The following is a 12,795-nucleotide window of genomic DNA, read 5'->3' on the forward strand; positions in this document are numbered from 1 at the left end:
AGCACTCTACCCATGTCCACTCCCCCCTCCACCCCAACGTATCCCCATAACCTGCACATCCCTGGACACTAGGGGGCAAATTAGCATGACCAATCCACCTAACCCCTGCACATCTTTGGACTGTGGGAGGAAACCGGAGCACCCGGCGGAAACCCACGCAGACACGGGGAGAATGTGCAGACTCCGCACAGTCACCCGAGGCCGGAATCGAACCCGGGACCCTGGCGCGGTGAGGCAGCAGTGCTAACCACTGCGCCACCGTACCGCAATTGATACATCGATAGTTGTATCAGTGTAAGAGTTAAAATAAATTTGAAGAAAACATTCATGCAACATCTGTACCTCAAAATTGAAAGGGTAATCATTGGCCTACGCTAAGTGGAATGGGCCATTAGGACAATACCAGTTTTGGAGCTATGAGTAACACTGAAATGACACCGATTTAGCAAGCATTTGGGTTTTAGCAAGCAAGTGTCGGGTTTAGGCTGGCAGGGAACCAGAATAGCGATTTACTTTGAAATGGCCTTTAATGTATTCGTTTTGCAAGCACTTTCAATAAGATTAACAAGGCTTCGGGTGTTTTGTTTGGAATATTTATTTTAAGAATATTTGTACTGACAGTGGACTGACTTTCCGAAAGGATACTGCAGCATGGAAGCATCACACTGTACACAACAAAGGCATCACAATCCAGCTGAAAGCAATGTTAGAAATAATATTTTTGCTTCTGCTTTGAATTTCTTTGTAAAATGTCATTGTATTGTGGGAGGGAGGAGGAGGGGAATTAGAGGAGCTTGGTATTTTTACAGATGACACATGGAGTGCACGCCTTCCTCTTCACCTTATTGTCTGAGCTCCTCCTGTACCTTTTCATTTAAAGCGATGCATTATATAAATCACAGGCGAGCCAGTAGGTGACAGCACAGGAAAACACTTAGCAAATATAAGCTATAACTTTTTTTTTAAAGAGTATCCAAACAGACAGAAAAATATGTACAATAAGAAAGTCCAAAAGGCATCCTGCAGTCGCAGGAGGCACAGAATCAGAGTGGGCTTCTTTTGGTCTCGATGAAAGCAAACTCCTGCAGATATCAAAACAGTCCAGCTCAGCCCATTTCTGAAGTCTTCAGGAATGAAATGGACCATCGTTGATGCTGACCTTTCCCCATGTGTCCTTCGACCTGCACCGAAAAAGTCTCGCATTGCACCCAATCGTCTAAATCCAGTCCCTCCTCCCCCCCACCCCCCCCACACACACACACTTTGTTCCTCTTACAGATTCCAGCAGTGAACCAGCCATCATTAGAAACTGAAAAGGAAAATACCAAGTTAAAAGAGAAATGTCTGCCAATATGCGGGCTGGTGGAGACAGGCCTCCGCTGCCAAGTCAGGTAGAGTCAATGGGATTCAGTTGACAACGGCTTCGGAAGAGATGCTTAACATCCATCCCTGGTGCAAGGAATGATCAACCACAACTCTGTTTCTAATAAGAGAAATACAGCCTCACATCCGCAGGGGGAGGGGGGGGGGGAACATTTCAGCAAACGGAATTCTACATAGACGTTAAGACACATTACAGAGATCCGGCACTGAAACACAAGAGTTACGGCAGCAGCATGTGACAGCAGCTACCTGCAAACGCTGCACATGCTCAGAACAAGCCTGGTCACAACCACTCCACATTGAGTTAAAAAGAGCAGTGTGATGAGCAGGAATGACTGTGGAATTCACACATCCAGACAGAGAATGGGATGACTCTGGTGCACACCAAAGCAAAAAGAATCTCAGTTTGTTAATATTCACAGTTTCTCTCTCATTCCTGACACCGTTAAAACATTTTCCTATCGCTGAGCCGATGCAGATTCGTCTCCAAGCTTTACTCTGATTGGTAATCAGCGCTGGGTTTGGCTGGAGGTGGTAATTCTGTGTAAACAGCCAATCCCTGCTGTCTTTACTCAATCACCATACAGCGGGACAGGTGCTGGGAATAATATTTAAAGAGCTCAGGTGTAGCACCAGGGCAGTTGGTGAGTTCCAGCTCCTCCAAGTCTTGCAACTGAATCAAGCCTGAGAGACCTGCGGTGGTCAGTAATGGGCACCCTAGGAGACAAAAGAGCATCGTTACCACCCGACTTTTGAAACAGAAAGCAAATAAACCACATGGGAAATGTTTGATGGGATAGGGTCTGAAGATGAAACTGTTAATCCCAAAAATGAGGACAGCATAATCCATTCATAATCTCTTCCCTGAGTTATGTAGGCTAGGTATCAATGGCCGCATTGAGTAACCTATTAATGTAAATTAATTATTCCTTTTTTTCCTAGTTTTCTCTTTTGATGGTCACCCTCTCAGAAGTACCATGGTTACTTACTGTCCCCTAATACTTCAGGTAATTGGCCGAGAAAATCTCTTAGTGCCACATGCATAGAATCGACACTTTGCCACACAATATGGCGGGTGACAGGCACATGCACATTCTACACCATAAATGCACTGCCCACTATATAGATAAAGGTTTGTGTATAATCCAGGGCCCACACTTTAAACACTGGTTAGGCCCGTTGTATATGCAAATCGTGTAAATAACCCCTGTCAAGCACACTTTATAAGGTGTGTTAGTCACTGATTTGAAGCTAGGGTCAGCATTCCCGCCAAAGCAACGGTTATTAAAGGAACACCTGGACTTTAAAGGTAAGTTTTAATTTTTTTTAATGCCTGCATATTTAGGAGATAGGAGACCCATGTGTGCTTCTCGGGCTCCACGTTAACTTTCTTGGTCGCAGCCACACACCACTCGCCTCCTCCCAGTTCTTGCCACCCCCTTGTCCCATGCCATTGACCTGCCTCGGCCAATGTACAAACTAGCTTATCTTCACTCTTCCAGGCACCCACTAGCTCCCTCTGTGGCCACAATTGAGGACAGCAGTTTGCAGATGGTAAACAAATGAGGACAGTGAACGATTCCATGGATTCTGCCACCTGCCCACTCGATGGGCTGATTGGCCTCCTTCTGCGCTGTACATTCTATGAATACGTACAGCATTTGCTGACCTGGAGCATGCTGTAATTCAGCAGCTGTTACTTGCGTGTGCTGTTCATTTCTCACTCACTATCTGCCTCCCCTTCCCTCCTCCCCTTCAGGGGTACCAATCTCTGTGGGAAGGATATAGCGCATGTCTGTGATTCCTCAAGAGAGGTGTTGCCCGCTGAGGTTTCCTCTTCGGCAGATTGCTGATCAGGTTCTTTCTGATTTCTTTCTCCAGGAAAGAAGAGAAGGATAGAGTTAGGACGGTTTTCATTGGCTGGGCATTCACAGATGCAAAGCTTGACATTGCATTACTGTTGTCTGAAAGTGCAGTTGCTTGTGGTTCTGGAACAGGCGCGAGTATTAAGCAGTCATTCTGCTCAAAGAAATGTTGCCAGTCTTGCCATCTCCAAAGCTGTCAGCTTTTGATGTGCCCCGGGTTTCTCTTGCTTCCTGCTTCATTTGGATGAGGGCCACAAGAACAGGTGCTCCTCCACTGCTTGTATCTTACGCCTTCTGCCGCACACTGTCTACTCCTGCAGGTACCTAGAAGGCAGGTTTGAGGTTTCTGTGTGCAGTGTATAAACTGGGAGGAGGACTAAGATTGCTGCTAGGAGATTGGGAAGGTTTGGAGTGGGAAGTAAGTGGTTGAATATGAACTGACAAAGAACTCACAAGAGGAGTTGATAGTTGTGCAATTGATGCCACATGAGTGGAAGCAGGAGAGACAGCAATGATCCTATTTCCGGGGAAAAGTGAGAATGAAAAGGGGGTGCCTTGTGTTTGCTTTTGAGGGATGTGTTGCAGGAGTGGTCACTGCTCCGAATGCTGGGGGAGAGGGACTGTGAGCAGGGGAGAGATGTTTAAAAGAGTGGCTGTGCTGACATTTGCTGTACTTGTGAGCCCATTAAATGTCTTGCAGAATGGTACCTAACTCCAGTGGTGAAGTCCTTGTGGTGGATCTGATCTGTGTTTTCCAGCTCAGCTTTCTTCACCAAACTGTTAGATACTTTCTTCCCATGTTGTGAGACCCTTCTGGTCTTCTCCTCCGATACTAATATCTTCAGGGAGGTGCCTGCAAATCTGAGAGCCAACTTTTCCCTCCTTGCCTGTTATTTGAAAGCTCCATCAAATTTACAATCTCTCTATCCAATGATCCTACATTCTGGGAAAGCCACCCCATAACTATCACACTGCTACGTTACGCTGGGCCTTTCTAAGTTGCAGTTACATTGCAGAAGTAAAGTAAGGTATGCTCTGTAATACATGAAATGAATGAATGAAAATCACTTTTTGTCACAAGTAGGCTTCCAATGAAGTTACTGTGAAAAGCCCCTAGTCGCCACATTCCGGCGCCTGTTCGGGGAGGCTGGTATGGGAATTGAACCGTGCTGCTGGCCTGCCTTGGTCTGCTTTCAAAGCCAGCGATTTAGCCCTATGCTATCTAAGTGTCACCTTGTGGTTTATTGTTTCACACAATACAAACATCCTTGTTGTCTTTTTATTATGAAGTAGGTCATCTGAATAGAAATTGGGAAAACTCCCTTCGACTAATTTGCCAGATACTGGAATGTTTAATAAAACTGAAATTAATCACCTGCTAATGAAAGTAACCGTAAACTCCTCATGCCGAAGAGATGTTGTAAACCAAAATCTTGTACCTGTGGAAAGAAGGATCGGAATAAGTTATTCACCCAGATATTATTTCATGAATATGAATTGCATTGGCTTCTATTGGTATGGGGTAAGAATGAGGTAACACGAGGAAGATGCAGGCAACGTTAGAGCTCATTTAGAAAGAGTTCTTTCAGCAAAAACACAAACAACAAACACCGATATTTCCTATATCCGAACTGGTATCGTAGCATCATGAGATAGTAAAGATGGTTTCTAAGCCATCAACTCCTGCACATTTGCAGTAAATAGGGTATTTTGCTTGGGTGCTTTTATTTTTATCTAAATCCAGATGTGAAACAGTCTTTATTTATGCACCAACCTTTCTACAACTCTCTCTTTCATTACCTGTACTGCCAGTTTTTTCCAACACTGTTCACAAGGCAAATGTACAAAGAAAAGTACAGCACAGGAACAGGCCCTTCGGCCCTCCAAGCCTGCGCCAAACATGCTGCCCGTCTAAGCTAAAATCTTCTACACTTCTGGGGTCCATATCCCTCTATTCCCATCCTATTCATGTATTTGTCAAGATGCCCCTTAAACGTCACTATCGTCCCTGCTTCCACCACCTCCTCTGGCAGCGAGTTCCAGGCACCCACTACCCTCTGTGTAAAAAACCTACCTCGTACATCTCCTCTAAACCTTGCCCCTCACACTTTACACCTATGCCCCCCAGTAACTGTCCCCTCTACCCTGGGAAAAAGTCTCTGACAATCCACTCTGTCTATGTCCCTCATAATTTTGTAGACCTCTATCAGGTCGCCCCTCAACCTTCTACATTCCAGTGAGAACAAACCAAGTTTAATTCAACCTCTCCTCATAGTTAATGCCCTCCATACCAGGCAACATCCTGGTAAATCTCTTCTACACCCTCTCTAAAGCCTCCACATCCTTCTGGTAGTGTGGCGACCAGAATTGAACACTATACTCCAAGTGTGGCCTAACTAAGGTTCTATACAGCTGCAACATGACTTGCCAATTTTTATACTCAATGCCCCGGCCAATGAAGGCAAGCATGCCGTATACCTTCTTGACTACCTTCTCCACCTGTGTTGCCCCTTTCAGTGACCTGTGGACCTGTACACCAAGATCTCTCTGACTGTCAATACACTTGAGGGTTCTACCATTCACTGTATACTCCCTACCTGTGTGAGACCTTCCAAAATGCATTACCTCACATTTGTCCGGATTAAACTCCATCTGCCATCTCTCCGCCCAAGTCTCCAAACAATCCAAATCCTGCTGTATCCTCTGACAGTCCTCATTGCTATCCGCAATTCCACCAACCTTTGTGTCGTCCGCAAACTTACTAATCAGACCGGTTACATTTTCCTCCAAATCATTTAAATATACTACGAACAGCAAAGGTCCCAGCACTGAACCCTGCGGAACACCACTAGTCACAGCCCTCCAATCAGAAAAGCACCCTTCCATTGCTACTCTCTGCCTTCTATGACCTAGCCAGTTCTGTATCCATCTTGCCAGCTCACCTCTGATCCTGTGTGACTTCACAATTGAATAATTTTGTCCTGTTCAGGCTGGTGGATTTATAAGGCCTGGACCTGAGGTGGCTTTGGCATCTGGCCTGAGAAGCACTTGTTTTATTGATTCTGGCAGCCTTGTCTTGTGCGTGTCCTTCAGCCACAGGTACAACAGCTTTGCAACTGTTTCCTGAAGTTCTCTGGGGAAGCTTCTCTAATATTTCTGGGATTTCTCAGCCGTCTGTCCCTATTCTTGAGTACCGTGACTGAGTGGCGAACAGACGGTGGGTGGGGCTTGTCCGTGCTCTCGATGGGGAAACTGGTCTTCTTGTTCAGGGGTGGCCCTACACTGAGCACGCTACCATCGATTAATCTTTAATTATTTTTACAGCACAAAAGGAGGCGATTCATTCCATTGTGACCACATCGGCTAGTCCCATTCTCCTGCCCTATCTCTGTAGCCCCTTTCAAATATGTCCCAGGGTCCCAGGTTCAATTCCCGGCTTGGGTCACTGTCTGTGCCGAGTCTGCACGTTCTCCCCGTGTGTGCGTGGGTTTCCTCCGGGTGCTCCGGTTTCCTCCCACAGTCCAAAGACGTGCAAGTTAGGTGGATTGGCCATGCTAAATTGTCCTTAGTGTCCAAAAAGGTTAGGTGGGGTTACTGGGTTACGGGGATAGGGTGGAGGTGTGGGGTGTTCTTTCCAAGGGTCGGTGCAGACTCGATGGGCCGAATAGCCTCATTCTGCACTGTAAATTCTGTGTCTACGTCTATGTCTCTCCAGCTCTCTATTGAAACCGCCTCTGGAATCTGCCTTCACCACTCTTCCAGGCAGTGCATTCCAAATTCCAACAACTCTCTGAGTAAAGAGGTTTCTCCTCATCTCATTCCGAGCTCTTTTGCTGACCATCTTGAAATTGTGACCCCTGGGCAGCAGGCATGGTGGCGCTGAGGCCCCGGGTTCAATCCCAGCCCCGGGTCACTGTCCGCTTGGAGTTTGCACATTCTCACTGTGTCTGCGTGGGTCTCACTCCACATCCCAAAGATGTGCAGGGTAGGTGGATTGGCCACGCTAAAGTGCCCCTTAATTGGAAAAGAAATGAATTGGGTACTTAACATTTTTTTTAAAATTGTGACCCTGGTCACTGACATGCCAACTCGTGAAAACAGAATATCCTTCTTTAGTCTGCCAAAATTGTTCATAATTTTAAACACCTCAATAAGTTCCCCTCCTGAACTTCCGGTTGCGGCTATGCGGAGCTGAGCCGCACGATTTGGCAGCTCCCGTTACCACGGACTTTCGGGCTCGTTAGAAGAGCCCCGACTGAACTTTTTTTGATACCGACCCGTGGGGAAGGTAAGAGGGAGGTCCCCCTCCAACTTTTATGAAACGGACTCGAAGTGTAACGGCCACAAAAGTGGCATTGGAGCAACGGGAAAAACTGGGGGGAAAAGACAAAATGGCGGCGGCCAGAGACAAAGTGGAGCTGCAGGAGTTTATCAAGCACTGCTTCGAGGAGCAGCGCGAGGAGATGCGTAAGGAAATGCTGGCGCCTATGCTTTCGGCAATCGAAGGACTAGGGATCACCCAGAAGGCCCACGAGGTTCAGATCCAGGAGGTACAAAAAAGAGTTAGTCAGAACGAGGACGAGATCTCGGGCCTGGTGGTGAGAGTGGAGCAGAACAAGGCGCTACACAGGAGGTGGGCGGGAAGACTCGAAGACCTGGAGAACAGGTCGAGGAGAAAGAATCTGCGGATCCTGGGTCTCCCTGAAGGAGTGGAGGGGGCCGATGCCGGGGCATACGCGAGCACGATGCTCGAGGCGATGATGGGCGCGGGGGCCCCTTCGAGGCCGCTGGAGTTGGACAGGGCACACCGGGTGCTGGCGAGGAGGCCCCGGGCAAATGAGCCGCCAAGGGCGATGGTGGTGAGATTTCACCAGGTTCACGGACAGAGAGTGGGTCCTGAAATGGGCCAAGAAGGAGCGGAGCAGTAAGTGGGACAATGCAGAGATCCGAATATACCCGGACTGGAGCATGGAGGTTGCAAAGCGGAGAGCGGGTTTCAACCGGGCCAAAGCGGTGTTGCATCGGAAAGGAGTGAAATTTGGAATGCTGCAGCCAGCGCGACTGTGGGTCACATACAAGGGCCAACACTACTACTTTGAAACGCCTGAAGAGGCGTGGACATTTATACAAACCAAAAAGTTGGACTCTAACTGAGGGTTTGTGAGGGTGGGGGGGATATTTGAGGTTTGATGTGTGATGGTTGTTGTATATAGGGGGTCAATCACAATCACGCACATGAAATGTTACATGGGCTGGGGGAGAGAGACACAGGAGCTGCACCAGAGGGGGCGGAGCGGGCTTTGGAAAGCGGGGTTTTTTTGTTTTTCCTGCACACGGGAAGAAAGGTGGGAGGGGGAACTCCCACACGGGGAGGTCAATGGGATAGCGGGGGTAGCCGGGGTCAGCAGGTGTCAGCTGACTTACGGGAGTGACATGGGGGGAGTAAAAAAGCTAGACAGGGGTCTAGCGGAGGGGAGGGAAGGGGGGGGTGGAGGGTTGCTGCTGCACTGGCTGAAAGGGAATGGGACATAGAAGAGGTGGTCGGGACGGGGGTCCCCCGTCTGGGGGACTGGAGGGTGAGGGAGGCATGGACACAGGACTGGCCCAGAAAAGGAGATGGCTAGTCGGCAGGGGGGGGGGGGGGAGAGCCCCTCCAATCCGGGCCGGTGAAGAGCGCTCGAGTGTTCGCGCACTTAAAGGGACTGAAGGCGAACGTGGCCATGCTCCAAGAGACATTCCTGAAGGTGGCGGACCAGGTCAGGTTAAGAAAGGGATGGGTAGGACAGGTATTCCACTCGGGACTGGACGCGAAGAATAGAGGGGTGGCAATATAGGTGAAAGCGGGTGTCATTTGAGGCCAAGACTATTGTAGTGGACAATGGAGAGCGATGTGTAATACTGAGCGGTTGGCTGCAAGGGACGTGGGTGGTGTTGGTAAACGTATACGCCCCGAACTGGGATGATGCAGGATTCATGAAGCGCATGTTGGGGCGCATTCCGGACCTGGAAATAGGAGGCCTGATACTGGGAAGGGACTTCAATACAGTGTTGCATCCAGCACTGGACCGCTCCAAATCAAGGACTGGAAAGAGGCCGGCGGCGGGCAGGGTGCTCAGGGGGTTTATGGATCAGATGGGGGGAGTGGACCAATGGTGGTTTGCAAGGCCGCAGGCCAGGGAATTTTCTTTCTTCTCCCACGTACACAAAGCCTACTCCCAGATAGATTGTTTTGTTCTGGGCAGGGCGCTCATCCCGAGGGTGGAGGGGACGGAGTATTCGACCATAGCCGTTTCGGCCCAGGCCCCGCACTGGGTGGAACTGGCGCTGGGAGAGGAGAGGGACCAACGCCCGCTGTGGCGGCTGGATGTGGGACTGCTGGCGGACGAGGTGGTGTGTGGGAAGGTGAGGGGGTGTATCGAAAGCTACTTGGAGGCCAACGACAACGGGGAGGTGCGGGTGGGGGTGGTATGGGAGGCGTTGAAGGCGGTGGTCAGGGGAGAGCTAATTTCCATTAGGGCTCATAGGGAGAAGACAGAGGGTATGGAAAGGGAGAGGTTAGTGGGGGAGATTTTGCGAGTGGACAGGAGATGCGCAGAGGCCCCGGAGGAAAGATTACTTGGGGAAAGACGACGGCTCCAGACGGAGTTTGACCTGTTGACCACAGGGAAGGCGGAGGCACAGTGGAGGAAAGCGCAGGGGGCGATCTACGAGTATGGAGAAAAGGCTAGTCGGATGCTGGCACACCAGCTCCGTAAGAGGATGGCAGCGAGGGAAATAGGGGGAGTCAAGGATGGAAGGGGAGCCACGGTGCGGAGTGCGACGAAAATAAACGAGGTGTTCAAGGCCTCCTATGAAGAGCTGTACAGATTCCAGCCCCCAGCGGGGGAAGAGGGGATGAGACGATTCCTAGACAAACTGAGATTCCCGAGGGTGGAAGAGTAGGAGGTGGCTGGCTTGGGGGCACCAATTGGGCTGGAGGAGCTGAGCAAGGGTTTGGGGAGTATGCAGGCGGGGAAGGCCCCGGGACCGGACGGGTTCCCGGTGGAGTTCTACAGGAAGTACGTAGACCTGTTGGCCCCGTTACTAGTGAGGACCTTTAACGAGGCAAGAGAGGAGGGGACCCCGCCCCCGACAATGTCGGAGGCGACAATTTCTTTGATCCAAAGCGGGACAAGGACCCACTGCAATGTGGATCGTACAGGCCGATCTCGCTCCTCAATGTGGATGCAAAGTTGCTGGCAAAAGTGCTGGCCACGAGGATTGAGGACTGTGTCCCGGGGGTGATCCATGAAGACCAGACGGGATTTGTAAAGGGCAGGCAATTAAACACAAACGTGCGGCGGCTTTTAAACGTGATGATGATGTCATTGGAGGAGGGAGAGGCGGAGATAGTGGCAGCTATGGATGCGGAGAAGGCCTTTGACCGAGTAGAGTGGGAGTACCTCTGGGAGGTGCTGCGTAGGTTTGGGTTCGGGGGAGGGTTTATTAGTTGGGTTAAGCTCCTTTACAGAGCCCCGGTGGCGAGTGTAGTGACGAACCGGCGGAGGTCGGAGTACTTTCGACTGTACCAAGGGACGAGACAGGGGTGCCCCCTGTCCCCCCTGTTGTTCGCATTGGCGATCGAACCATTGGCCATGTCATTGAGGGAGTCTAATAAATGGAGGGGGTGGTCCGAGGGGGAGAAGAGCATCGGGTGTCGCTATATGCGGATGATCTGTTGCTGTACATGGCGGACCCAATGGAGGGGATGGTGGAGGTCATGCAGACTCTAAGGGAGTTTGGTTTTTTTTCGGGCTATAAGCCCAATGTAGGGAAGAGTGAGCTCTTTGTATTACAGGCAGGGGACCAGGAAAGAGGGATAGGGGACCTACCGCTGAGGAGGGCGGCGGGAGCTTTCGGTATCTGGGGATCCAGATAGCCAGGAGTTGGGGGGCCCTACATAAACTGAACCTGACGAGATTGGTGGAGCAAATGGAGGGGGACTTCAAAAGATGGGACATGTTACCGCTCTCGCTGGCGGGCAGAGTGCAGTCGGTCAAAATGGTGGTCCTCCCAAGATTTCTGTTTGTGTTTCAGTGCCTTCCCAGCGTGACCACTAAGGCCTTTTTTAAGAGAGTAGGCAGGAGTATTATGGGGTTTGTGTGGGCGAATAAGACCCCAAGGGTAAGGAGAGGGTTCCTGGAACGCAGTAGGGACCGAGGAGGGTTGGCGCTGTCAAATCTAGGGAGCTACTACTGGGCAGCAAATGTGGCGATGATCCGCAAGTGGGTTATGGAGGGCGAGGGGGCGGCATGGAAGAGGATGGAGATGGCGTCCTGTAAAGGAACGAGCCTGGGGGCATTGGTGACGGCACCGCTGCCGCTCTCACCGACAAAGTATACCACGAGCCCGGTGGTGGCGGCAACGTTAAGGATCTGGGGCCAGCGGAGACGGCACCGGGGCACAATGGGAGCATTGGTATGGTCCCCGATCAGAGGTAACCACCGGTTTGTTCCGGGGAAGATGGACGGGGGGTTCCAGAGCTGGCATCAGGCGGGGATTAGAAGAATAGGGGACCTGTTCATTGACGGGACGTTTGCGAGCTTAGGGGCACTGGAGGAGAAGTTCGAGTTACCCCCGGGAAATGCCTTTAGATATATGCAGGTGAGGGCTTTTGTGAGAAGACAGGTGAGGGAATTCCCGTTGCTCCCGGCACAAGAAATTCAAGACAGGGTGATCTTGGGTGCATGGGTCGGGGAGGGCAAGGTGTCGGCAATACACCAGGAGATGAGAGAAGAGGGGGAAGCGCTGGTAGAAGAGTTAAAGGGTAAATGGGAGGAGGAGCTGGGGGAGGAGATCAAGGAAGGTCTGTGGGCTGATGCCCTGGGTCGGGTTAATTCCTCCTCCTCGTGTGCCAGGCTCAGCCTGATACAATTTAAGGCTCACTTGACGGGGGCGAGGTTGAGCATGTTCTTTGGGGTAGAGGACAGATGTGGAAGGTGCTCAGGGAGCCCGGCGAACCATGTCCATATGTTTTGGTCGTGCCCGGCACTGGAGGGGTTCTGGAGAGGAGTGGCGGGAGCAATATCTCAGGTGGTGAAAGTCCGGGTCAAGCCAAGCTGGGGGCTAGCAATATTTGGAGTAGTGGACGAACCGGGAGTGCAGGAGGCGAAAGAGGCCGGCATTCTGGCCTTTGCGTCCCTAGTAGCCCGACGAAGGATCTTGCTAATGTGGAAGGAGGCGAAGCCCCCCAGCCTGGAGGCCTGGATAAACGATATGGCTGGGTTCATAAAGTTGGAGAGGATTAAGTTTGCCTTGAGAGGGTTCTACAGGCGGTGACAACCGTTCATCGACTATCTCGCGGAGCGTTTGAGGAAGGTCGGTCAGCAGCAGCGGCAACCTGGGGGGGGGGAACATCCGGGGAGGGGGGGTGGGGGAGCTGCCTGGGGGGGGTGGATGAGCAAGAGATAACATGAAGAGTCGGGGAAACTGGCACGTACGGGAGAGAGCCAGTGTACAAAGCTATGTAAATATACTATTTTGCCATGTATATATCTTGCTCTGCGCG

At 50.7% G+C, this 12,795-nt stretch overlaps 1 protein-coding gene across 7 annotated transcripts in view; it reads right to left on the reverse strand.

Annotated features, from left to right (window-relative positions):
- Positions 1-579: 579 nt before the first annotated feature.
- The window catches only part of fbxl16 (F-box and leucine-rich repeat protein 16), a 300,505-nt gene continuing 288,289 nt past the window's right edge, over positions 580-12,795 (reverse strand). For all 7 annotated transcript variants that reach the window (XM_072481747.1, XM_072481743.1, XM_072481748.1 and 4 more), the window contains 2 exons: positions 4,624-4,687; positions 580-2,100 (listed from right to left, as the gene is read on the reverse strand). In XM_072481747.1, coding sequence (XP_072337848.1) covers positions 1,952-2,100; positions 4,624-4,687 — 213 coding nt within the window. In that variant the 3' untranslated portion in view covers positions 580-1,951. The remainder of the gene's footprint in view (positions 2,101-4,623; positions 4,688-12,795) is intronic.

This window comes from Scyliorhinus torazame, chromosome 17, assembly GCF_047496885.1.
Source record: "Scyliorhinus torazame isolate Kashiwa2021f chromosome 17, sScyTor2.1, whole genome shotgun sequence".
In the NCBI taxonomy this organism is placed as follows: Eukaryota; Metazoa; Chordata; class Chondrichthyes; order Carcharhiniformes; family Scyliorhinidae; genus Scyliorhinus; species Scyliorhinus torazame.